This window comes from Garra rufa, chromosome 14 (genome assembly GCF_049309525.1).
Source record: "Garra rufa chromosome 14, GarRuf1.0, whole genome shotgun sequence".
NCBI classification, from domain to species: domain Eukaryota; kingdom Metazoa; phylum Chordata; class Actinopteri; order Cypriniformes; family Cyprinidae; genus Garra; species Garra rufa.
The window spans coordinates 24,405,893-24,433,661 of NC_133374.1; the positions used below are offsets into that span (position 1 = coordinate 24,405,893).

The window sequence follows — 27,769 nt, forward strand, 5'->3', positions numbered from 1 at the left end:
TGAGGAACAGTAGGCAGTTTAACTGTTTAGGACAAACAAGGGACTCATGAACAACTATCACTAAACAAGAAAACAGCTGTGGATCATTGAGGTAACAACACGGTATTAGGAATCAAGTGTATGTAAACTTTTGAACAGGGTCATTTTTATAAGTTCAGCTATTATTTTCTCCTGTGGACTATATGTAAATGTCTTTAATGTGAAATATCTTTTTCAGGTCAGTACTAAATAAAAATAACATGCATTTTGTATGATTCCTCTTATTTTGGTCAATTTTGCAGATTCTGCAAGGTGTATGTAAACTTTTGACTTCAACTGTATAAACATTTATTTTAGGTAAAACATGTATGTGCTAAGTAAAAATGTCTAACAAATGATACAAGGTTTAGGATAAGTTATGTTTTAAAACGAGGACATTGCATGTTGATTATGATATGTTGCCTTTTGTCAGTCTTATTTGGTTGTATGATGCTGAAAGGTTATTAAAACTTTATTTAGGCCCAAAATACAACTTAGCAGTTTTTATTAAGTCCCAAGTGATTTCTTGTGTGCTTATTTATCACTTGTCAGGCTTATCAGTTTTACAACTATTTGAATGTCTGAAAAAATGTGCATAGATTGTGATGTAAGGTAATGTTGATTTTGTTTTATCAAACCTGCATAACAGTTTTAGTATATGAAACTTAGTTGGCTTTTCCAGCACCATGGACAGCAACAGCTGCACTGAGGAATAAAAACTGTTGGGGGAGACTTCATATTAGGTAGTATCCATTTGAATACATTTCTACCATTCTTGAGTTTATATGTGGTAAAGAAACAGTATAATTAACTACAGTGATCCAAATCGCTCGCATCCAGCTGTCCTTTGCCAACTTGTTTACTGTGAGCCATCAAATCATGCTTTGGTGAATGTTGGTGTGACAACTGGGCAGTCATAACCTAATGCTATAAAATTTGCAATTTTGAAAATTTCTAGACAAACGTTGATCATAATTTTAAAAAGTTACAGTAAATGCATTTATGTTACAAAACATTGCTTTCTCAAATAAAATTGGTTCTTTTTAACTTTCTATTAATCAAAATAGGTTTCCACAAAAATATGTAGCAGCAAAAGCTGTGTTCAACATTGATAAGAATTTAAGTATCATGTGACAGTGAAGACTCAAGTAATGTTGAAAATGTAGCCATCCTAAAGTAAAAAAATAATATTTCACAATATTGCCATTTCTACTGCATTTTTTTTTTGCAACTACGAGCATACAAAAAAAAAAAAAAAACTCTTTCCTAAAAACGTACACTTTATTTGAACTAAGAGTACAAAACAATGGTCAGTATGTACAATACTTGCATGGCCACATTCAACCTCTTTGGTTTTGACAGTGGATTACAATGCAGGTAATATGCACTGAAGTGTAGAAATGCAGAAACCACTATGCAAACTGAAAGCTTGAATTTAAAAACGGCAAGTAAATACCATTAATTGTACTGTACCATTCAACAGCAACAGAGGTATATTTTCAGGAAAATTGACTAAAACTAGCTAATGTAATGTCAAAACACTGGCATTCAGCTAAACCTCAACAATATAAATAGAACATAAAAACAATAAAAAGAAGTTTACCATATTTACAAGTAATGTTTAAACCAGATCACATACATTTCTGCGGCAAAACAATGAAACAAGCACACAGGTGATAATCTGAGAAAAGAGTGTCAGTATACATTATTGAGAGCTGGTTTTACATTTTTCTGGAAAAAAAGGCAACATTAGAACACAAATGTGACTGTACGACCCTAATTTAACATGGTTTTTAATCGTTGAAATCTGTATGGTAAACAATCCAAGCAAAAGGCATGGTTTTCATTAAACAAGCATTGGTCCCTGCAATGGTCCCTTCTTACTTCAGAAATTATGTCATCTGTCCTGTGTATTTAAACTTCAAATTAGTTTTTATTAAAATGTGTATAAGATCTAAATATTGGTAAATAGTAGTCTCCCAAATCCCAATAAGTATAATATTGGGATGTAATTTAGCTCACTGACTTGTTAAGACCTGAAAACTAGCCAAGTGCTCAGTATAAACGTGAATTATCATGCTTCACATCATGCCACAGATTAGGTACTATGTGTAATTCCAAAAAAAAAAAAAAAAGTCCCGTATAGATGCTAAAGGCCTCAGTGTTTCTACCACGTGAATTTGCAAACGCAAATTTGCATTAACTAAATAGCTGGGACACGAAAATAAAACAAACCACAATAGGGCTTTTTCCAAATGGATCAAATGTGAAACCCAACGTTAATATAAATGAACACTTTACAGACACAGGCTTGATCTTCAATGCAAAAGATTCACATACTTTACAACATACATTATTAATTAAATCCCCAGCATAGGGGAGCCACAGACACATTACAGACGATGGTGGAGATGTAACTGACACAGCTACTCAGGTCCTCCATTACAGCTTCTGATCATTCTTCTTTCTTTTTTTTTTTTCACAGATTTCACCAATTTTCACTCCTTCTCTTGTGGAAAAAGGGATTACGTTCAAATGAATCCTAAGGAAAGATAAGATGCATAACATTAAAAGGTTTAGTTGATTGTTAAAGATAAAGAAAGTATCAATTTTAAAGGAGTAGTTCACCCAAAAATAAATTGTCATTAATTACTCTCCCTGATGATGTTTCAAACTTGTAAGACTTTCGTTCATCTTCAGAACACAAATTAAGATATTTTCAATGAATTCAGAGATTTTTCTGACCCTGCATAGACAGCAATGCAACTGACATGTTCAAGGCCCAGAAAGGTAGTAAGTACATCATTAAAATAGTCCATGTGACATCTGTGGTTCAACCGTAATATTTTGAAGCTACGAGAATACTCTGTGCACGAAGAAAGCAAAAATAACTACTTAATTCAACAATTTCATCTCTTACGTGTCAATATTTGACGGTAGTTTGCGGGAGTTCCACCAAGACTGACACAGAAGAGAAGAAATTGTTGTTATTTTTGCTTTCCTTGCACACAAAAAGTATTCTCTTAGCTTCATACCATTACGGTTGAACCACTGATGTCACATGGACTATTTTAACAGCTTCCTTACTACCTTTCTGGGCCTTGAACGTGTCAGTTGCATTGCTGTCTATGCAGGGTCAGAAAGCTCTTGGATTTCATTAAAAATATCTTGAGGGTGAGTAATAAATGACTGAATTTTAATTTAAGAATCAACTATTCCTTTAATAAATATGAATCAATAAATCACCTGGATGTATATAAAAATGTATATATTAATACTACCTTCTACTAAAAATAATAATATTCACATTAATTAAGCTGATTTCGGAAATCTTACCCTGAATGGCTTCTTCGACATTACACGTCAGCTTTTTGGCTTTGATTCTCCTCTAGCTTCTTGCTCTCTTCTGCTGATCCATCTTCCTTTTCTCCGGTTTTCCAGGATCCTTGCCTAGATTCAGATTAAAAGTTACATAACCTAGCACTTTGAACAAATCTGAATTACATAAGCATAGTGTAAATGTGCAAAATGTGATGGTAATGTCTTTACGGTTTAATGAGAAGTTCATGTCAGTACCTGTATTTCTTCGTATACAGCCAGTAGGCCAGTCCTATCGCCAGAGCTGCCAGAATCAGTCCAACAACTATGCCAACAGCCAGTGCCGTCTGGTCACTGTACTCGTCTTTCTGATCTGCTTAAGAAACACAGAGATAAAACATTTAGAATAAGACGTGGTCAACTGGTAAGAAGGGGAAGATGGACAAACCATTCAATAACTAAACAAAAGCAAACAATATTTGTCAGGATGCTGGGCATCTCAGCACCTTTGTTTTAGCTTAAAAAAAAAACAGAAATGTATTCTTCTACACTGTACGCATAGAAAGCACTTATTAATTTGATGAGTTGAGACACTGTGTTTTGGCATATGCTCTCTTCCTGTATAAAGACCAGATCTGATTGTAGACAAACAGCTCAGTGTCTTACCTTGTTTGTCCATTGTCACGTCCTCAACAACTGTAATCAGATATAAATTCATATTAAGTTCAATTTGTTTTGAATTCTCATGGAATGAAAAGCCCATTGCACACAGAAGTGGAGAAATTATTGATATCTATATACCTATACTCTAATAACAAAACTGATTAATAAACATTATGTTAATTCTTACTTTTACCCACATGAAACAGCAATGCATGTAAATACAAGAATCCAAATGCTTACAGCTGTGGTTGGTTTTACAATTAAACACATTTGTCCAGGGTTAGCCAAAAGATTTCAGTCAAGAAAAGTGAAAGCATGTGTTAGTCACAGAGAAGACCAGCATCCCGACAAACAGAACAGAAGAGAAGGAAAGGGAGCTCAAATAAAGATATAAGAGTTTATGCTGTAATGTTATATTATCCCACGCTTAGAAGTTAAAGTCAACCAAATCATTTAGACAAAACATTTTTTTTTAATTTAAGGTTTCATTTAACATTAGTTACCACAAAACCAGTCATAAGGGTCAATTTGAAATTGACATTAAATCAGATTTCCATTGGTGTATGGTTTGTTAGGACAGGACAATATTTGGCCGAGATAAAACTATTTGAAAATCTGGAATCCAGGAGTGCAAAAAAATAAAATCCTGAGAAAAATCACCTAAAAGCTGTCTAAATTAAGTATTTAGCAATGGATATTACTAATCAAAAATTAAGTCTTAATATATTTACAGTAGGAAGTTTACAAAATATCTTCATGGAACATGATCTTTACTTAATATCCTAATGATTTTTGCCATAAAAGAAAAATCATTCTGACCCATACAATGTATTTTTGGCTATTAGAACAAATAAACCCGTGCTACTTAAGACTTTTTTTTAAGGTTTTGTAGTCAAGGGTCACATTTATTAATCTTCAATGTTAATTTTACACTTACTTACACATTACTAAAATTAAAAAGTATCTGTTAACATTTATTTATTAATTTATTGGATCTGAGCTAACATTAACTAACAATGAACAGTTTTTAAATGAACTATCATAAGCAAAGAACAGTAAATAGATAAGTTGCTGCCTTAAACTAAGTACAGACTTAGCTTAAATTATATTAAACTTGCTTAAAAAAAAATGAGTTGAACCTTGTACAACTTATAAAATCAAATTAAACTTTAGTGTACTGTAACAATTTAGTCATTGTTGGTTAATTTTACTTAATAATAATGGCAACACTTTACAAGAAGGTCCTGTTAGCTAATGCATTCTCAAGTTTAAAACATGTCTTATTAGATGCCTACCACATTTGCAATTACAAATGTTTTGTTCCTTAACAGTTTTGTCTCAATGATTTTATTAACTTCTAAACAACTTTACAGCAAAATTCTGTGATGCATGAGGGTTCAGAAACCAAATAAGCGAGTGATAAGAAGTTACACTTACGTGCTGACACATTAATGCTCTTAATGTCAGAGCCCAAGTCATTAGAGACTGTGCAGGACACAGTGAGGTTGCCTTTTGGAAGGATAGTGATGCTGTATGTGACTTTGCCATGCTCATAAGCAGTCTCAACCTGCAATTACAATACATTACATCCATTAAATGACATCAGCCAACATTTCCATTTGTAAAGGACTATAACCTCCACTAGAGAGCGCTGTTGCTCTGTGCAGAAGTATAGTCTCTTTTAGGGAGGCATGTGCTGAGACAAAGAGACAGCAGACTACATACAGACAATGAGGTAATGCATTTCTGACATCTGATGAATTGCATTGACAGCTCAATTTGTGCCAGTACAAAACCACATGCTACAGGAAGTATGTAAAAGCCTCATTTTTAATAGCTTCCTCTGTACACACCCACTCACGCACACTAGTCGCCTGGTGTGTTTGAATAGTGACCTCATCTTAGTGTTTTATGATATGGGTGCTATATCTGCTTTGTTTAACAACCTACATGTGTGTTGTCACTGCGAGAATATCTTTATCAGCTCAAATGTGCTGCTGGCTTGTTTGATATAAAAGAGTTCTTTCAATACTGAAAGCAGCAATAAACCCTGGAAGGTGAAGCTTGAGATTCTCAGAAAAGCTATAACAAAAGCTTTATAGAAGGCTCAGTTTCAGGTTTTAATAATAATAAAAAAACAAAGCCAAAGAAAGACCAGAGAGGACTGTTACACAATACATTTGGTTAATATCTCAAAATACTATGACATTTTAAGATCTAAATCATATTAGCTTTCTTTTATCCCATCATTACAATTCACAAGAGAGCATAAATATCCCCCCCTCCATTTTTTTTTTTGAAAAAAAGCCATTTTGCCTTGGGATGATATGCATTGAAAAACATGAACACCTGGCAAATGGCCCTTTTTTTTCATGAACATGAAAACAGGCAGTTTATTAAGAAATATTACAGGTGTTTCTCTATTTTTTTCCAAACAAAACACACTTTTTTGATAATATCATTTTCATTGGTAGCAATTTCATAGGTTTTTCTGTGCCCTCAATTTCACTTTAAATCCTTTTAGTTGTAAAATCCCTAACACAAGCCAGCTCCCTAGTGAAATCATCGTTATCATCATCATCATCATCATCCTCCTCCTGCTCCAGAAAGTCATTAGGTACTAGCATTGGCATGGATCTGATGAATTAGCTAGTGATTAATTGGGTGATTTGCCTCATTTTAAAGCATTTCATTCTGTTTGATAAAGTTATAGACATCAACATGACAATAAAATTACTAATTTAAAAAATTGGTTACAAATTAATAATTTAAAATCCAACTGAAAGAAACTACTGTTCAAAAGCGTGTGGTCAGTACAATAAAAAAAAAATAATAATAATTCACTTCCAGAACAAAAAAAATGTACAGATAATGTACTCACCCCTTGTCATCCAAGATGTTCATGTCTTTCTTTCTTCAGTCGTAAAGAAATTGTTTTTTGAGGAAAACATTTCCAGATTTTTCTCCTTATAGTGGACTTCTATGGTGCCCACGAGTTTGAACTTCCAAAATGCAGTTTAAATGCGGCTTTAAACGATCCCAAATGCGCTTGTAAACAATCCCATCCGAGGAAAAAGTCTTATCTAGTGAAACGGTTGGTTATTATTATTTCTCATTACAGTTTGTATACTTTTTAACCTCAAACACTCATCTTGTCTTGCTCTGCCTGAACTCTATTTTTTCCGGTTCAACACAGTTAAGAGTATGTCAAAAAAACTCCCCTTGTATTTTCTTCCTTAACTTCAAAATCAACCTACATTGCTGTTTTTCGTTTCTTGTTAAGGGCATTTGATCTTCTTTGCATGTTCATTTTGCAAACACTGGGACAGTACTTCTGCAGCGATGTAGGATGATTTTAAAATGATTTTTTAAGTTGAAGGAGAAAAGATGAGTTTTTTCGACATACCCTAACTGTCGTGAACTGGAGAAAAAAAAAAAAAAAAAAAATCAGGCAGAGCAAGACAAGTAATTAAAAAAAATAATAACCCATCGTTTCACTAGATAAGATCCTTCTTACTCGCCTGGGATCGTTTACAACTGCATTTAGGATCGTTTAAAGCTGTATTTAAACTGCATTTTGAAAGTTCAAACTCGGGGCACCATAGAAGTCCACTATATGGAAAAAACCCTGTTTTCCTCAAAAAACGATATTTCACGACTGAAAAAAGACATGGACATCTCGGATGACAAGGGGGTGAGTACATTATCTGTAAATTTTTGTTCTGGAAGTGAACTTCTTTAATTCAGCAAGGATGCATTGCACTGATCAAAAAAATTAATGACAATAATGACATTCATAATGTTACGAAAGATTTCCATTTCAAATTGGTGCTGTTCTGTGAATCCTGAAAAATGTATCCGTTTCCACAAATATAAAGCAGCACAACTGGTTTTCAACATTGATGATAATAAATGTTTCTTAAGCAGTAAATCATCATATCAGAAAGATTTCTGAAAGATCTTGTGACACTAAAGACTGGAGTAATGATGCTGACAATTCAGCTTTGCATCAGGAATATATTACATTTTAAAATGTATTGAAATAGAAATCAGTCATTACAAATTGTAAAAGTTTTTTTTTTTTTTACAATATTACTGTTTTCACTGTATTTTTGATCAAATAAATGTAGCCTTGCTGAGCATGAGACATTAAAATAGCACTAAAGAAAGGTTCAACTATACAAAGGTAGAGTACTTCATAATAAGAATGACATGTGCCAGATAGTTCAGACTTACACTTGTGCCATTGACACTCCACTGTACGGTGGGTTTTGGAGAGCCTTCAGTCACACATTTCAGGACCTTGGTCATGCCCTCACCACGCTCCTTAATCAGGTTCTTAATGACTGGGGAACCTGCAAAAACAATCACGATTTATCTGATTTATAGTCTGGTCTTGTTGGACTGTGGTCAATTGTTAAAGCAGGGTAAAAGGCATAGTTTACACAAAATCACCCAAAATCCTGTCATTAATTGCTCACCCTCATGTTGTTTCAAACCTGTAAGACCTTTGTTCATCTTCCCAGCATAGACAGCAACACAACTACCACGTTAAAGGCCCAGAAAGGTAGTAAGGACATTGTTAAAATAGTCCATGTGACATCAGCGATTCAACCGTAATGGTATGAAGCTGAGAGAATACTTTTTGTGAAAATTCTTGAATAAAGACATTATTTTTGCTTTTTTAACGATGTCCTTACTACCTTTCTGAGCCTTGAACTTGTCAATTGCGTTGCTGTTTCTGCAGGGTCAAAAATATCTTAATTTGTGTTTTGCAAAAGATGAACGAAGGTCTTACGAGTTTGGAACGAAAGGAGGGTGAGTAACTATCCCTTTAAACTATTAAATTATATACAAAGAGCACTGCAAACTTACCTTCAACTACTAGCTCAAATGTTTCTGTTTTCTTGAGGCCAGCCGAGGAAACAACACACTCATACACGCCAGAGTGCGAGTATGTCAACTTGTCAAACTTGGGAAGGCTATTCAGCTTGACATTGCCCTAAAAGAGAATTTCAGCATTTAAATAACTAGAAATTAACAAAAGCTTTCATTTTTCAGGGTTCCCACTGGTTTTCACAAATGTCAAATTACATAACTTTTTCCTGACTTTCACTAACTAAAAAGCTGAATTTCCATGACCTATAATGACATGATCCATCCAATTGCAAGCTTTATTTATTTGTTCACAGATGTTTTTAGCACAAAACGCACTACTTTGAGTGCGTGTGCTTTTACCCGTTAAATGCACTTTGATATTTTTCTGTACTACTTCTACAGAAATTAATTTATGGGTTTTATGATTTCAGGGGTTAGGCGCTCTGAAGGATTTTCTGTTTGTAATCAAGTTCATCATTCAGTCTTTCTTCGTCTACTTTTAACACCCAATCTTTAAAGTGATTATTTTGTAGCCAAAGCTCTTGAAATCTACATTTTCCTGGCATGTTTGCCTTAGTTATCAGGTACAGCCTGGTGACTGCATTTGAAGCGAAAGGGAATAAAATGGAGCTGAAAAATAGCCTAACCATAAAAATAGGCAAACGTGTGAAACATTGGGGGAAAAAAAACACATTTTGATAAATGGAAACTAAAATTTAAACTAAAATCCCTGATATTTCAAGGCTTGGACCAAAAAAAAAAAATCCCTGACTTTTAATGTCTGGAATAGACCTTTTCAAATTCCATGATATTCCAGTAATTCCATGACCCGTGGGAACCCTGATTTTTAATAGAATAGTCATGAATGCCATAGTTTTTAAATAACATGCATTTTATGAAGAGACATTTATTTTCTACCTTCTTCCAAGAAGTTTGTGCCACTCCTGAAGCTTTAACATCTAGCGTCATCTCAAAGCTCTCACCAAGTTTCTTAACAATTTTACCAGTGGTGCTAAGAACCACATCAAGATCTTTGAGGAAAGAGAAAGAGTTATAAGTCACATTTTTAATAAAAAAAAATATATATAAAAATTTCAGATATAGGATAGTTAACCCAAAAATAAAAACTCGGTCAATAATTACTCTCATGTCGTTACAAAGCCGTAAGACCTTTGTTCATCTTCAGAACACAAATTAAGATATTTTTTATGAAATCCAAGAGCTTTCGGACCCTCCATAGACAGCAATGTAACTGAATTGTTCCCAGACCCAAAAAGGTAGTAAGGACAATCTTAATATAATCCATGTGACATCAGTGATTCAACCGTAATTTTACGAAGCTACAAAAATTGTATTCTCGTAGCTTCATAAAATTACGGTTAAACCACAGATGTCACATGGACCATTTTAATTAATGTCCTTACTACCTTTCTGGGCCTTAATCGTGTCAGTTGCGTTGCTGTCTATGCAGGGTCAGAAAGCTCTCGGATTTCATCAAAAATATCTTAATTTGTTTTCTGAAGATGAACGCAGGTCTTAAGGGTTTGAAACAACATGAGCGCGAGTAATTAATGACAGAATTTTCATTTTTGGGTGAACTATCCCTTTAAGTAATTCTTTACATTCAACTGTGATGGGTACAGAAGCCACAATTTCCTCGTTTTCCACCAGCGAACACTTGTAATCTCCAGTGTTTGCCCGGGTGACATTAGTCAAGGTGTATGTGCTGGAGTCCACAGTCTTTTTCTCTCCCTACAGATAAAGAAAGGCCAATTTAGCAGTAGTTTAAGTCATTTCCTTGACTGATGGCAAAGGAACAGAGAGCAAAGTGAGATTCAGAGTAGACTTACGTTGATGTAGAAGTTGTAGCTAGAAGGTGGAGGGTTTCCGTCTGCTGTGCATTTGAGGGTCACGTTGTCCCCTTCCTTAAAAGGACCCTGGGACAGCACTTGGAGATTGACCTTCTCGGTGGGGTCTGTGGAGAGAGGGTATGTGTAAAGCAGGGAGGGCAACACAGAGCAGCCCCACCAGAGCCCATGCAGATAAGGGCACTTCAGAAAAGCTCCTTATGAGCCAGAAGAGGCCCTTCAGCTCAAGAGTTGAGGCTTTGAGAGTGCTCTCGTGGTGAGAAATGCTTTTGAGAGTTAGCAATGGGGCTAGTACCTTCACTATAACAGCCAGAGGCAAGACAAAACCCATTCAACATCTAAACGCCCTGCTCTAGAAAGGCCAAATCACATATCTTATTTGGACGAAATTCAACGAGCCATTCGATTCTGATAAGACCTCTTTCTCATGGCTACTTCAGATGGAAAGCGAGTCATTCTGAATAATCCTGTGAATTATGCTCAACATTAGGCCATTAACCACTTCAGTTGTGAATGCATTTGCTCTCAATGACATTGTTTGGAACAGAATTATGGGGGAACGTGGAAGCATTAGGTTGCTAAAACAAAATCGCCCAAATAGGAATAATATTATCCAAAGAATTTCTACTTACAGTTCACAGTGAAGACAAGAGGTGAGGAATCCATGTTAGCAGACCGGATGTGTTGAACCTGACAGGTGAACTTAGCATCAATGTCTCCCTTCACAGCTGTATACTCCAGGGTAGAAGTTGTCATGGACAGCCGTGTCTCTTCATCAACATCCACATTTGTGCTGATTTTAATGGCTGTAATCAACAGAAAAAAAATGTTAATAAACTCATGACTTTTTTCTCATTGGAACACCTGGAGAACACCTGAACCACTTTCATGACACTAAAACTTCCAAAAACATGAAAAATCACCATATGAAGGCTTCATTTATTGCAATTGCATTGAAGAGTGCATTAAAAACAGTCTTCAAATGTTCTCCTTTTTGTGCCATACAGGTTCGGAATGAAATGAGGGCGAGTAAATCTTGCCAAATATTTGGGTGAATCATATTCCATCAATTTCTATCATATTTCACTCTACCTGCTCCATCAGTCGTAAGTGGAGTCTTATTCTTGAACCATGTGATGTTGGCAGCTGGATTGGCACCTTCAGTACGACATTGCGCTAACTGAGAAGACAAAAATCAAAACACTATACAGTTATGAAAAAGAAAATTAATTATTAATACAAATATTATGAGGAATTTCAAAGCACTACATTTTATCATACAGTTGAAGTCAAAAGTATACATACACCTTGCTGAACCTGCAAAATGTTAATTATTTTACCAAAATAAGAGGGATCGTACAAAATGCATGTTATTTATTTTAGTACTGACCTGAATGAGATTTCACATTCAAAAGACGTTTACATATAGTTCACAAGAGAAAATAATAGTTGAATTTATAAAAATGACCTTTTCAAAAGTTTACATGCTCTTAATTACTAATACTGTCTTGTTATCTGAATTACCCACAGCTGTTTTTTTTTTTGTTTTTTTTTTTGTGATAATTGTTCACGAGTTCCTTGTTTGTCCCAAACAGTTAAACTGCCTGCTGTTCTTCAGACAAATCCTTTAGGTCCCACAAATTCTTTGTTGGAAAGTGCTCAAATACACAAAAATGCTAAAAAAAAAAAACACAAAAAAAACAATGACTATATGATTTTGAGATCAATCTTTTCACACTGAGGAAGTTTTTGGATATGAAGATCAGAGTAAATTTAACTTTGTCTTCTGGAGAACATGTTGGTATCTTCTTAGCTTCTGCAGGGCAGGGCTAAATGTAAAAAAATATATAATACTTAGGCAAAATAAGAAAAATCTACACATCCTCATTCCGTTCAAAAGTTTCCACCCCCAGCTCTTAATGCATAATTTTTACTTCTGAAGCAACAGTGAGCGTTTGAACCTTCTGTAATAGTTGCATATGAATCCCTCAGGTGTCCTCAGTTTGAAAAGATGGGTCTCAAAATCTTGACAAAAATCAGGCAAAATCTCAAAATTAGGCAGTTTAACTGTTCAGGACAAACAAGCGACTCATGAACAACTATCACTAAAAAAACAGCTGTGGATCATTCAGGTAACAACACGGTATTAAGAATCAAGTGTATGTACAGTAAATTTCTGAACAGGGTAATTTTTATAAATTCAACTATGAATTTGAGAAATATCTTATTTAAAGTCAATACTAAATAAAAAAATAACATGCATTTTGTAATTTCCCTCTTATTTTGGTAAAATAATTAACATTCTGCAGAATCTGCAAGTAAATAATTAACATTCTGCAGAATCTGCAAGGTTTATGTAAACTTTTGACTTCAACTGTATATGGTGCAGACTAAGAGTTTTTGAATGCATATTCATGCTGTATTTACTGCAAATAACATTTCATTCTGTTCTCTAGTTTGTGTATATGATATATAAACAACAAATAAAATTTCACCCAACCTACCGTAGTCAGTTTGCCGATTGCCATTGCAGTCGTTAAGTTTGTAATCTGAGGTTGCGATGGAACCTCTAAAAAAACAGAGGAAACTGTTGAATACAGTAGTTCATAAATGCATCCAATATAGTTATTTTAGCACTTATTTATAAAGATCTTAAAACTATGAAAACTTTTTAGATTTGATTACACTTACTGTAAATTGCCAGTTGAACAGGGTACTCTAAAATGTCTGTGTCCTTTACCACCATGCAGGTGAAGGTTCTCTGATCGGCCATGGTCACTTTTGTGATGACAAGGCTGAAATCTTTTTTAATGCTGACTCTGTTATTGTAGTTTACATCATCTGAAAAAGTGGCATTCTGATTCTGCTTCTTCACCAGTATGTTGCCGTCTTTGTCCTGTTGAGAAAAAAAAGATTCGTACAATGACATTGTTTAATTATAACACTGTGGCTCTGTAGCGCTCCCAAAACCGTTCAGCCAATTTTGGGGTTTTTAGAGGGGAGCAATTTAGCTAGGAATTGGAGTAGTTTGTCTGAATAGCTAAGGGATAACTGACAGTATTGGGAAAACCTGTTTGGAAATTCTGGTAAGCTTTCACCCTGCAGATTTAAAATGATAATAAAAAAAACTCAAACTTACATATTTCCATTTAACGAGTGTGACCTCTGTTTCCTCAACATGTCCACTGCTGCATGGGATTTCAATGGTGTCTCCATACTTGCCGGTGACAGGATCCAAGCCACTCACTAAAATGCAAAAAAAAAAAAAACATGACTGTAAATAAAATGTGTTTTAAAAGGTAACATGAGATACACAGTAAGCAGACAAAGCCAAAAGTTTAACATTTTAACAACTTGCATACATACATACTAGGGCTGGGTATTGTGACCAATTCAGCGATTGGATTCGATTCTTATTTTTATGGTTTCGATTCGATTCCGATTCGATTTGATATCGATTAGCTATCAATATTTCATTTAAAATGTTAGTTTTGCAGACATGGGATCTATATTTTGATATAAATGCTGGTAACTGAAACTCTCCTACTTAAGTTTATTACTGAAATACACATCTACATTAATAATAGGGTGCACACAGCTTTTATTTTAAATGAACACTGTAACAAGAAGTCATAAATATGTGCATCCATTGTACACCATGTAAACAAACTGCAAAAGTACATTACTGTAAAAAATAAATAAAAGACAGTAACAGTTCTTAACTACAGCCTAATCATTTTTGATCACCAGATTTTCTGCAAAAAAAAGCAGCTGATGGTGACACCTTCAGGACGAGACGTGAATATTCATATCCTCTTACGTGAAGCAAGCGCATTAAGAATCGATTCGGGGATTTCCTGAATCGATATCGTTGCGTTAAACTGAAGATCGATTAAAATCGGAGAATCGATATTTTTTACCCAGCCCTGCTAATTTATTCAGGCACCTTCAACATTTCTTATTCTTCATTATTAGTTTATTCACTATAGTTTAGAATATGGCAATAAAATATGACATGAACTGTGTCAGAACAAATTCATCTTGATAATGTCAGATATAGGATAGGATATAGAAAGGTATGTAATGGATTACAATCAACCAAAAATTCAGACAACTGTTAGTATGACAATATTTACACAGCAATCAATACTTTGTTGAGCAATTACCAAGCAATGCTTAATTTTGTTTAGTCTGTGGTGTAAAAAGGTTGCATTAGCAATTAAAGAAAAAACACATGGTCAGGTGTCTGAATAATTTTGAGTCCCAAATTTTTATTAGTCCACTGTATGAAGAATCTTTGGGTATAATATGTCATACCTTACTTTATTTTGCCATCCACACTTGCATAAATGAACTATAGTGTCATGCACCCACTAGATAAAAAAGATATCAAAAATTACATCTGGTGTCTAAATAATTGTGGTTTGACTGTATATTCGCATCATATTGTTATAGGTTTGATTTTTGCAATTAGTGTTATGATTGAAACTTAAGAGGGTGTTTGCAGTAGCTTTTTATTCTGACCCTCAGTATTTTAATATTATTTGAATCATCAATGTTGCCTGGCTGATTTGCAGGCTGATTTGATATTCAAATCCTAAGCACTCTGTTGAATGTCTGTTGAAGGCCAAGAGTCTGTACTTTACTGACAAACAATCACTAAATACTAAAAGAAAATGTAGTATGTGTGATACAATTTAATGACTCAGACCGGTAATAAACTCAAATTTCATACATTTGTACTCTAGATTTTTATCAGGTGCTTTAAAGGATTTTCAATGCCATACTATTTTTTGATGCTACCGCTGTGAACTACAAATTATTTCTATGCCTTCAATCATGACTCAATAGGTTTTTATTAAAAATGAATTTAGCATGAGCTTCAGCTGAAACTAAATACTCAAATGGGAAAAAGACTCTAAATCCAATTTCTAAAAAAAAAACACCAAAGCCAGTTAAACTGGTTGTTGTTTCACAACTACACTTCTGAGAAAGGTACATCAACAGTTGGGACGGATAACTGTCAACAGAAAGTCTGATAATAGTAGTTCAAGATAAGATGGAGACACAAAACCACATCTTTTCAACAAAATTCCACCGAAACTCATCATATCAACAACAAAATGCTTGACTGAACCAACTTATTTCAGATTTAAAAACGTATAAATCTGTGACTGTCATGACATGTTTAATGGAAAAAAAAAATTCCATTAGTCGTTTCTTTATAATCTTCAATCACGTGTGCAGAAAAACAAACACATACTAAAAAACACTTCTCAGTGTACAGGTTCATTAAGGGTCAGATGAGCCCATAGGGAGAGAACAGAATGTGCTTAAACCCAAAGCTCACGTCAGCCTGTGGCCACACAGGTGTTAGCTTAATTGTTATGCTAAGATACATTTCGGTCTCATTGCTCAGTGGAGCATGGTCCTGCTAATAACCCTTTACCTGTATGGACCCATCATAAAACTGGATTTAGTTCCAGGCCATAATTATAAAAAGGAGGGCAAACAGGAGCAAAGATGTGATTGCTAATAAATGATATACTACAAATACTCTTTGGATACATGTTAACAATCATTCTGATTGTTCTATTGTAAGATTCTGTGCTTGAAGACATGAGGAAACATACCATTAAACAGGCTAGGATTAAATTTCAGGCTAGGAAATATTTCTGTATAATGGCTACTAAAATGTTGCCACTCTTGTATCACTCTTTTCCCCTCACAAAATAAATTTCACCTCAAAACAACATTTTATGTCTGTTTATTTAGCGAGTGGCCATATATTAAGTGAGAATGTACGGTAAGCCATCATTAACGCCAAAAATAACCCCCTTCAGAATGACCCCAACAAGCCAGAATTTTAAGACCAACTGGCTGTATATGTAACAGAATATATCTGGACCCAACTGGTTGATCTACCCCATAAGACTTATGTCTAACAGCTGTCTGTTTTCAGCATAATTTATAACATGTCGTCTTGCTGTTGACACTGGAGCATTAGTAGTACTAGTAGTAGTAGCGAGAAAGCAAACGAATGCCGGCTGACATACTAAGAGAGAAAAGGATCAAGTGTCAGAGTGCCCTCAGAGCTTCCAAACCAGCACCAGGTGAAGTAAACAAATGACACTGGCCTCCCAACCCCCACATGCCTCTGCTCTTTGTTTTATGAACAGGTGCTGCTGCAGAAGCTTCTTCATGCACCTGTTGTTAAAACTCTACTAGAAACGCTCTTGATGGAAAACATCATGTTCTGCAGCCTGCGGCATGGTACCAGATCATTTGTTGAAAGCATATGGGCTACAGGGCTTTCAAGTGTTTTCACACTCAGAGTGCAATGCTCTGAGGTAAAACAGTGCTGACGGTCTTTTGTTGGACTCAGGGTTGCCAAGTATGTGGGTTTAATATAGAATTGGGCTTAGTGTTGGGCGATATGCTCAATTTTCACATCGCCCTATCGTCAGCCTGAGAGATCGCCGATACACGATACTATCGTGCTAATTTAATTAATTATCTATGTACTAAATTCCTTATTCGTTTTGTAAAGGTAGACTTTTCTATTGGCATATGATTAAGTTGTGCGTGTACAGAGCGCTGACTGTAATTCTGCCGGAGTTGTTCAAGTTACTTTCGGTTTCATTCTCTGCTATCGTCAGTGAGTGAGTTGTAAATGTGCGTGCCAGAATGTAAATTATTTAACCTTTCTTTACCCGTCATATTGCGATAATGTGACCGTTGTCATCAGGTGATGTTTTAGTTCAGTTCATATTGAATGCGGAGAAGTGATGTGCGTGTAATACACGTGCATATGTTTAGCGCCATCTGATCGCATCGTAATTCTAATTAACGCCTATAGACGTTACTGAGATCAATGTTTATGTTTACTATATACAGACTGATTATGATACATCGTAATTAATTCAGCCTGAACCACGTTTTACTACCTCTGTTATCCTAATGACTGCAATGCTAATATAATAACACTCCCTTTAGAATCAGTTAATCTACCACCGTACTGCATGATGAATATCTCCCATTTTAACTGCACGAGGTGTGTTAAGGTGCCGTGGCGTCTCTATGCGTGTGTTTATACCACGTCAAGTTTCTGAAGCATCCTAGAACAGACTCTCTGCGCTGCATTGCTAAAGTTAAGTTCTTTGTTGACGGATAATAATAATAATCGTCTAATATCGTCAAAGGCATCAGCAACAGGCGATATCTCTGACTATCGACGATACACGATACTATCGTCTATCGGCACAACCCTAATTGGGCTACTTTTAAACTGTTGCCGTGAGTTGTTTTTTAGTCCGTGGGTTTAAACTCTCCCCCGGAATTCACGATGAAGAGAAAAAACAGAAAAAGGTGTGATTGGGCTAGTTTTGAATAGCAATTGAGCTGGTTTGTTTTGCAGACTTGGCAACCCTGGTTGGACTTCAAAGTCTGAAACCACACTGAAAATTGAAAAATTGGGATTTTGAAAATCTTAAAGTTCTAACATATATTAAATCCCTGATAGATCTCTGATGAAGGTGGAAATGCAGGAAAAAAGTTACTAAGCTAATTTGGTTTTGTTTTGCAGACCTGGCAACCCTGGTTGGACTTCAAAGTCCGAGACCACAATAAAAACTGAAAAAAAATTGCATTTTGAAAATGTTAAAGTTCTAACAAATATTAAAATAAATGTAAATCTAAAATTTTAATTTCCACTGGGTTTGTTTTGCCCAAAAAGTAATTTCTAGGTGAAAAAATCTTGAATTATAAAATAAATAAATAAAATATAATTTAGAGGGAAAATACATTTAAAGGCATAGTTTATTTTAAAAATGTCAGCCTGTGGCATGGTACCAGATAATTTGTTGAAAGCATATGGACTACAGGACTTCCGCATGTTTTCACACTGTGCACTGCTCTGAATTAAAACCGCGCTGATGGTCTTTTGTTGCACTTTGGTTGCCAAGTCTGTGGTTTTACCATGAAATTGGGCTGCTTTCACACTGTTGCTGTGGGTTTTTTAGTCTATGGGTTAAATAAAAAAAGAAGAAAAAATTAAATTAAGCTAGTTTTGAATAACAATTGAGCTGGTTTAGTTTCGCAGACCTGGCAACCCTGGTTGGACTTCAAAATCTGAGGCCACAATGAAAACTGAAAAAGAAATAATAATAATTTTGAAAATGTTAAAAGATTCTAACAAATAGTCTGTGTGTTAAATCAATCTCTCCCCAGAAGGCGTTTTCGATGGAGCAGAATTTCGCAAAAAAATAAAAAAAATAAAAAAAAATAAAAATAAATAAATAATAATAATAATAATAATAATAATAATAATATAGGGCTAGTTTTGAATAGACCTGGCAACCCTGGAGACCACACTGAAGAAAAAAAAAAAAAAAAAAAAAAAAAAAAAAAAAAAAACACACAACAACAACAATAATAATAATAATAATAATAATAATAATAATAAAACAAATAATTAAAATATATGTACATTTGAAATCCAAATTTCCACTGGGAAATTTGTGTGTTTTGCTAAAAAAAGTATTTTCTAGGGGGGGAAAAAATCATTAAATTAGAAAAAAATACTATTAAAAAGTATTTCATCCAAAAAGGAAAACAACCCCATGATTTATAAAGTTTTAAATATGGATATTTGTCTTACACAAACGGAAGGCCTTTATTAACCCCCTGGAGTCGTGTGGAGTACTTTTTATGATGGATAGATGCACTTTATTGGACTTCAAAATCTCAACAGCCATTCACTGCCATTATAAACCTTGAAAGAGCCATGATATTTTTTAATATAACTCCAAAGTCCAAGTGCACACCTAGGATGGCCTGAAGATGAGTAAATCATAGGGCAATTTTAATTTTTTGGTGAACTATGCCTTTAAATTGTAACAAAATTAATAGTGGCTTCAGACGTATGGACCTTACCTTATATCTGATGGTTTACCTGATAATTATAAAGAAATAAATGCTTTTCAACAAAAACATCTTACTTCACAGACAAATCGAATGCCGCAGAAAGCTCAAAGAAATATAATAGGTGAACAGGTTCAAAACAGCTCTCACAGGCAGAGTGGATGTTCGCAAACAATTAACCTGAGGATGAGTCAGTTAAGTGATCCTGAGTCCGATAAGGACAGTCCACCACCACCACGATAAATATCCCGGAAACTCAAGACATGCCAGGAATTGATTTGGAGCCTGCCTTATGACACCAAGTGTCCTCCTTTACTCACTCCAACATGCAAGAGCCATTAGGCTTCCTTGAAAATGCCATAAATTAAGTCTACGACGGGGCCGAAATTGCTCTCAAAACAAAACTCATCAAGCAGGTTGGACTCATAAGTGATAAGTGCACTCAGAAATCACATCCATTAAGTTCTAAATTATGTATTTGATTGCAGGGGCCCCCGGGGGCCTTAAAGAATGTCTCTGTCTGACAGCAGATCATGGCAGATTCAATACTGACCCAGAGGATTCACCAACGGCCCCCTATTCGTGAGCAGCTATTAAACTAAATAGAGAACTATTAACAAAATACAGTCAAGCAGCTTCAGTGGAGGTCCATTAACCCCAAAAGCAATTTACTAGCTGAAGGTTATGACAGACTGTTCATTCTGCTGCTACTGCAGAATGTCTATAAGTGACCATAATAATGAAAAGGAAAAATCGTTAAAAATGCAGTTTACTCTATTTTGTTAAAAAAAAGTAAAAAAAAAAACCAAATTAAATTATTTTCAAAAAAAGTTTTAAAATATATATTTTCTCAAGTAAAAGGCATTATTTAAACATGTTACATTATTAATACCATTTGGTAAGTTTATGATTTTTCCTCTTTAGCATTTTTCCTCGAGTTTGCATGTCGGTTAGACTACATTTAGCTTTCAAATTAACATCAGTAAACTAAAAGCTAGTAAAAAAACCTACTTTAAGTCTACTACTAATTACTACCAATTCATTCTTTTAATGAGGCTTTTTTCTTCATTATGCCCCCCCCCCAAAAAATAAAATACATTTTAATTCAGATATTAAAAACATGCTTATCATAAAAGAGCTGTCAATGCATGTGAATTGCATTCATGTATTTTTGAATAAATTATAAGATATCACAAATAAGAAAGTGTCACTTGATTCCATAACGCAACTTATGAGTCACGACCTGGTAACAATTAAGAAATGTAGGTCAAAACGACATGTGACTTGCAGCAAGTCACAAAGTTAATTCAGGTTATCAGTTAACCAAGGCATAAACGTACTTATAGATGATACGCTGTGTAAAATTAACAGACACTTTAAAGTGTAAAACTAATGAGCATGTTGTGGCAGTCAAAGAGTCTTGACTTCAGATCTTTGCAATTTATGTTCAAGCAATTAGACTCAGAAGCTTCATCTAGCCTTTGATTAACAACATTCCTAACATCAAAGTCGTTCTGTCGAACATATATTCTCAAAGTATTTCACAAGACGGCGAGGTGTCTCATATTTTTGCATAGACACAGACAGTGCTTTATCTCTTCCAAAACCCAGTCTTCCCAACACCCAGATGCCTTGGGGCTCCAGGCATTTGCATTCCACAGGATCCTGCCGGGCCCCTTGTGTTCATAACATCAGCGTTTGCTTGCAGCCACTGAGATACCAATCAAATTTGGTGCCAAAACACAGAGGTCACCGAGCTTGTATTGAGAGTTAAATAAGCTCTTTCTCCAGGCTGGGCTCTGAAAGGGACGCCTCCCACGTTGTTTGAGGGCCCATAACAATTGGGCCCCGTATACAGACCACCTTTGGCTGTGTAAACAAAACCAGAGCAAATATTGATTTCAGAAAGCATGGCTGGTGGGTGTGTGCCGTGCAACGGTTAACTCCCCTCTGCCGGGAGTGAAACAACAAAAAATAAACAGCGGAACTTGGGGAGTATGAGCTCAAGGCCTTTTCTATCTTAGTGATTAACTCTCATGAATTATGATAGGCTTAAAACTGTCTGACATGATAGTATGTCACTATTAATGAGCCAAATCTCTTTTTCTCCATGATGGTGTGATAGAAAAGAGCAGAACTGTTTCACATTCCTGTGTAGTTCAAGGACTGGCCAGGTCTGTAAAAAAGGTCACAAGGGTCCTTAACTGTCTCCTGCTTCACGATCTCTGTACCCTAAGGGTGTACATCTGCAGAAAGCTAAACAGAAATGAGCTTAAATGCAATTTATGCACCGCAGCCCTTGAAGGAACTTCATAAAGGTAACATTTTTAAACCATAAATTAAATAGAATAATTGTATTTGTTGAGCAGAGACTTTTAAATTACAGAGGACATGATCCTATTAGCTGCTGGCAAGGAAAAGACCTTCTTTATCGTAAATGCATAACTTTAACTGACCTGCATACTCAGGAAGTGGAAGCCACAATAGTCTAATTAAACTTTGAGGCTTCTTAACGTTACTTAGATCTCAGATTTAAAGCATGCTGATGTTGACAAACATTAGAAACCTGTGGCATTTTGGAAAGCCACCAGGTATGGCTCTCATGTTGACAGAGAGAGGGCATCTGGGACAGGTGCGGTTGTGGTTGGCTATGACTTGTGCAGGCTTGCCAGCTCAAAGCAGACGACATCAAAGTTCCCACAAAAGAAAGAAAAGTAAAGATAAGTTTATTCTCCTTTTCTAAAGCGGACTTCAAAGTTACGATGTCAAAGGATTATGTGAAAGAGACAGAAGTGCTGAGAAAAGGAAACATTTCTAAAGAAGCACAATCAAAGCCTTTTTACTATCCTGCCTTTTTACTATCAGTATGTGTTATCCCATGTCACGTTATAGCAGGGGGGGGGGGGTCATTAAATGACTGACTTTTGAACGGATAGATGTTTGTTTTTAAATTCAAAATGAATTGCTCTTCGCAACCCGTTTTACCTCCATATCTGATGGAATCAGATACTGCTCCAATTCGAGATTTATTACATTCTCCTCAGATTCAGCATTATTCAGAATTTGCTCAGATTTAGGATTAATCAGAATTTGCTCAGATTTAAAATTAATCAGATTCTGCAGAGATTCAGCATTATTCAGGTTGAGCTCATATTTAGGATTAATTAGAATTTTCTCAGATTCAGCATTAATCAGATTCAGATCAGATTTAGGATGAATCAGATTCAAATCCAATTCAGCATTAATCAGATTCATCTTAGATTTAGAATTAATCAGAATTTGCTCAGATTTAGGATTAATGAGATTCTGCTCAGATTCAGCATTAATTCGATTCGAATCCAATTCAGCATTAATCAGATTCTGCTCAGATTCAGCATTAATCAGATTCAGATCAGATTTAGGAATAATCAGAATTTGCTCAGATTTAGAATTAATCAGATTCTGCTCAGATTCAGCATTAATCAGATTCAGCTCAAATTTAGGATTAATTAGAATTTGCTTAGATTCTGCTATAATCAGATTCTGCTCAGATTCAGCATTAATCAGATACAGCTCAGATTTAGGATTAATCAGAATTTGTTCAGATTCAGCTTTATTCAGATTTAGGATTAATCAGAATTTGCTTAGATTCAGCTTTAATCAGATTCTGCTCAGATTCAGCATTAATCAGATTCAGCTCAGATTTAGGATTAATCAGAATTTGCTTAGATTCAGCATTAACCAGATTCTGCTAATATTTAGGATTATTCAGATTCGGCTCTAATTTAAGATTTTTCAGATGCTGCTCAGATCCAGAACTAATCAAATTCTGCTCAGATTCAGTATTAATCAGACTCAGCATTAATCGGATGAGTTTTTATTTTTATTTTTACTTTAACCCGTTTTACCTCCGTAATCTGATGGAATCAGATTTTGCTCCAATTCAAGATTTATTCAATTCTGCTCAGATTCAGCATCAATCAGATCCATTTCAGATTTAGGATTAATCAGATTCTGCTCAGATTTAAAATTAATCAGATTCATTTTAGATTTAGCATTAATCAGATTCTTCTCAGATTTAGCTCAGAATTAAGATTTATCAGAATTTTTGAAGATTTAGAAATAATCAGATTCAATATGTAGCTTCAGAGGATGAGCAAGTTAGTTACACAAGATTATAAAAGACAAACAGTCTTTTTCTTTGGAATAACATGCACCAAAGCATTTACAATAAGACCAGGAATGCATAGAGAAGAAAGTAAAAATGTCCACTTACCACGCTGACTCTAAAGTGGTTTAGGATGGGAATCGAAAACATGGTTTATAACCTTAATGGCTGCCTGTGGCTTTCAATGAAATAACCAAGTTATTGATAATGCTCATGCCGGTATACAGTACAAAAGCACTCCTGCTTGTGAGAAACTGCTTATTTAACTGATAAATAGACTAATAAATTGAATGCGGAAGTGACCATATTCAAATTGTCCACCTGATAACAAACAGGTACAAATCTGATTAAAATAAATTTCACAGATTAGAAGGGCCATCAGATTAGTGCACACATCTCCATTTTCACTGCACCCCCGTGCTATACAGAGACACCCTATTGTGTTTCATAACTTTATGTCTAGTGTTGATAAAAGATGTCAAATTCTGGTGACAGAATCTAAAGAAACAGTTATAGACTAAAGTAAAAAACTCAAAATGAACAGGATGTCTGCATGTGAGGTATGAACTTTGGGGTAATTCTTGTTGCTGAAGACTTACCGTCAAAACATCTAGCTAGGTGAGCCAAATTAAGACCCAGACCGTGGCTAACCACAATGTCACATATGTCTTAATAATGCTTACTTTGACCTGCATTCTTCTACTGCTCAAAATAGCACTCATGTCTGCTTCTTTGAAGCAGCTCTGAAAACCTGTGTTTTTTTCTCCTCTGGCTGCTTCACAACATTTCTGAAATTGTACAATAGTAGCACAACTTGTTTTGACCTAACTACTTTCAAAGAATCAAACTAGACATTGATTTACTAATCAGCACAGATAGTTGCTCTTAGATCTGGTAACATGCAGTTCCATTTAACTCATTTGCAAACATCACTGGTGAGAAATGTGGCTAAAACCACCGAGATGACTAAAGCACTTCTGCATTGCGCTATGGAAAATAAACATTTCAATGCGACTGCGATAATCTCTCAGGTTAAGCCTAAAGGGGGTTCTTCAAAAGGTAACGTGACAAGTGAAGTAACAAGCAGAAGTGAAGCAGCAGGAGTAAAAATGATTTAGAATTCTGCCTCTGGCCTCACCTTACCCGAGATAAGGAAAGAGAAAGAGAGGGGGGAGAGAAAGAGAAGGCGGGAAAGGAGGGGGAGGCGGCGGTGGCTTTATTGTAATGGCCGGTTTCATTTCCTGAGTCCCGGCGCAAACAGTGCAGGATTAAGAGCTTTCAATTGAACATATACCGTACAGATGCTTCCTCTCAGCTGCAACTATGAAAACAAAGTTTCTCTAACAAAGTTAGTCAAACTCAAAATATTAGACGTTTTCAGGTTAAAGACACCAGACAGAGGCACAAGTATTTGCAAATCAAATCTAGTCATGTCATGAAGCTCAAGGGTTAACACGAATCCCTAGCAATATATCCAATTTAAAACTTCAGCCTCAGTCGTGCTTTTGAAATGCATGACAGGAACAGAAGTATGCACCGCAGTAATGCATATGCTAACCCAATGTCTTTTTCAACTGAAGGCCATGTAAAGGAGTTGGGCCAGATAACGGCATCTCAGTGGGGAGTATACAGTAGAATTTAATTACAAATGGGGAAGAATCCGTGGGAGATGTCGCAATCGTACATGCATTAGTTAAAGAAAACCTGCTCAACAATATAGTCAGCAGGGGTCCAGAAGAGGTCTTGGAGAAGCCGAATAACAAGAGCGAAACAACCTGACTTTTTGTCCCAAAATGCAGGGTGGACCCAAGCAAGTGCACTAGAGGTTATAGAGAGCCATGGGGGACTTCATACATCTCAATAGATGCATTTCTGCAACTCAAGAGTGCCACTACTAAGCACACACATGCCTATCCTGTTGTAAAACAATGTGTCTCTCCTCTTTAAACCAGACAATTGCTCTCTTGTCTTGCCTGATGACAGATAAACTGGTTCCTATGAAGGCCACTGTGAAACAGAGGTGCTTCTGCAGTAGAGAAAAGAATATGAGCTAGAGGATAACAATAGTATTTCTATTTCCACAGTAGTACTTTCACTGAGGAGAAGCATATTACTAAATGTTTGAATGGAGGAGTCATTTGAATTGAATTCGGTTCCTCTAATCTTAGCAAATAGTCTTTTGTTGAGCTATATTTGCTTTCTTTTATAAAGAGACTATAAAACAGATTTAGATGGCTCAACAGGGCAGACAGGTAACTCTGGATGGATGATTCACCTTTGAATAAAACACTGTCTCAGATCTAAAACACGAATAAAATCTACTCATTGAGTAAAACCATTAGCCAATTATGAATGCAAACAAGATTTCTGCAGCAAAATGACTTTGAATCAGAATTAGAATTAACTTTTAGTCTGGTCAAACTTATGCCCATTTAGAAGGGAATGAGAAGTGGGACATTTCACAATAATGAAAATAATCAAATTACTCCTGCAATACAAATTCGCCTGACTCTGAGCATTTACAGTAATATTTGTCATTCAAACAATGTTCATTGATGAAGGGCAGACTTCTCAGGAGGGAAAGGGTGGGTTTTTGCAGCAAACTGACAGAAACCCACCAGCTAAACTAGCAATACGGGGTGTGACATTGCAGATGGTGTGTTTTGGGGGAGGGGTGAGGAGAGAACAAAAAACAGATGCAGCACTAAACTAGTTGTAAACTCAGTTAGGCTCTCAAGAGCCAATCTAGAAGACAAACAGTCACAGGCGTAAATGAAACAACATGGCCGAAGAAGAATGACTGAAAATATTCTTAAACTTCTAATATGTACAATTCAACTCATTAGCAGGATAGAAAACGATTTGAATTGAACATAAAATGTTTATATATGCTAAAACATGTCCATTTCTAATATTTTAATTAGTAAAATCAAACTTATCCAAGACTGGTTTAAAGAATTACTCCTCGTCTCTCACAACTAAGGACAAGACAAAGACGCTCACAAATCACGACACGTTTAAGTTTGACTTCCAACCTAACAATCTTTCAGCACATGACACGTTATCATTATGCCTTTGGTCTTCCAGCCCAAAAGGTGAATGAGCCTCTTTAAAAGTTGCATCGACAGACAAGCCGGTGCCATACAATAACAGATGTTTACCAGTCGGGCTTTTGTGTCCTATATTTCTTTCATTACCTGAATATGCTACTGATGCACTTAAGATAAAACAATATGAAAAGCAGCGCCCACGCATTTCAATCTTTTCACAGAAATAGCAACAGAAGGATGAAAATATAGGCTCAAATCTATTATTAATCACTTTTAACAAGCAAAGCATCAAGGTTTAATTTGTGCAGCATGATATCATACTTCGTTCACGAGCGAAACAGGTGCAAGCAAAAGGTAGTAGCCTAAAGGGAGGGGGCGGGGACAAAGAAAGCTTAGGAAAATAAATGTTACTTTATACAAAGAGAGAAAAAAACTTAATGGGTATTTTTGTTGCTTTTGATAAAGACAGCAAATCATAACTGCAAGTTAAAGGATTTGGAAAGAATTCCAAGTAAAACCATAGCGCACGTTTTCTCTTTAAAAAGACTTAGTAACGTAGTATAGTTATAATTTCTTAACATGTTCGATCATTCTCAGATTTTAAAAGTAACATTTCTCAGTTCTTTCATTGTGAATGTCGTTCTAAAATGACGTAGCGTTACGCGATCGTTCTAAAATTCAAACTAAAACAAAAAAAAATCAAATGTTCTGTTACCTTGCTTCATCAGTGCTACGGTGAGCAGACACGTTAAAAGGGCGATCCCGTGCATCTTTCCGCAGTCTGGGTCTCTCAATCTCGAGAAGTAATTTCCTTGCGTTAGCACGTCCTTGCTGGAAAATGTTCTGGAAAATGCAACACACGCAGCATGCGTCAGTAAATTCAAACTTTGAGGTTATTCCCCACG

At 35.5% G+C, this 27,769-nt stretch overlaps 1 protein-coding gene across 3 annotated transcripts; it reads right to left on the minus strand.

Moving 5' to 3' along the window:
- Positions 1-1,297: 1,297 nt before the first annotated feature.
- On the minus strand, positions 1,298-27,769 carry alcamb (activated leukocyte cell adhesion molecule b). Of its 3 annotated transcripts, none has more exons than XM_073817795.1 (16): positions 27,580-27,769; positions 13,885-13,991; positions 13,437-13,641; positions 13,250-13,314; positions 11,838-11,925; positions 11,378-11,551; positions 10,728-10,852; positions 10,500-10,629; positions 9,796-9,908; positions 8,875-9,001; positions 8,236-8,354; positions 5,437-5,566; positions 4,003-4,032; positions 3,595-3,709; positions 3,355-3,468; positions 1,298-2,560 (listed from the first exon to the last, which is right to left on the minus strand). In XM_073817795.1, the coding sequence occupies exons 1-15, from the start codon at positions 27,632-27,634 to the stop codon at positions 3,375-3,377; spliced, it is 1,677 nt and encodes a 558-aa protein (XP_073673896.1). In that variant the 5' UTR covers positions 27,635-27,769; the 3' UTR covers positions 1,298-2,560; positions 3,355-3,374. The 3 variants fall into 3 exon arrangements, with proteins under 3 accessions (XP_073673896.1, XP_073673895.1, XP_073673897.1); XM_073817794.1 differs by having other exon boundaries at positions 3,595-3,712; XM_073817796.1 differs by lacking the exon at positions 4,003-4,032.

What these genes read in the sequence shown, in the direction of transcription:
- alcamb (XM_073817794.1), bottom strand. Translation starts at nt 27,634, where the DNA reads ATGCACGGGATCGCCCTTTTAACGTGTCTGCTCACCGTAGCACTGATG. An exon ending in TGTTCAACTGGCAATTTACA is followed by an intron (nt 13,315 to 13,436) that starts GTAAGTGTAATC and finishes CTGTTTTTTTAG; the next exon opens with AGGTTCCATCGCAACCTCAG. An exon ending in GCTACAACTTCTACATCAAC is followed by an intron (nt 10,630 to 10,727) that starts GTAAGTCTACTC and finishes CTTTATCTGTAG; the next exon opens with GGAGAGAAAAAGACTGTGGA.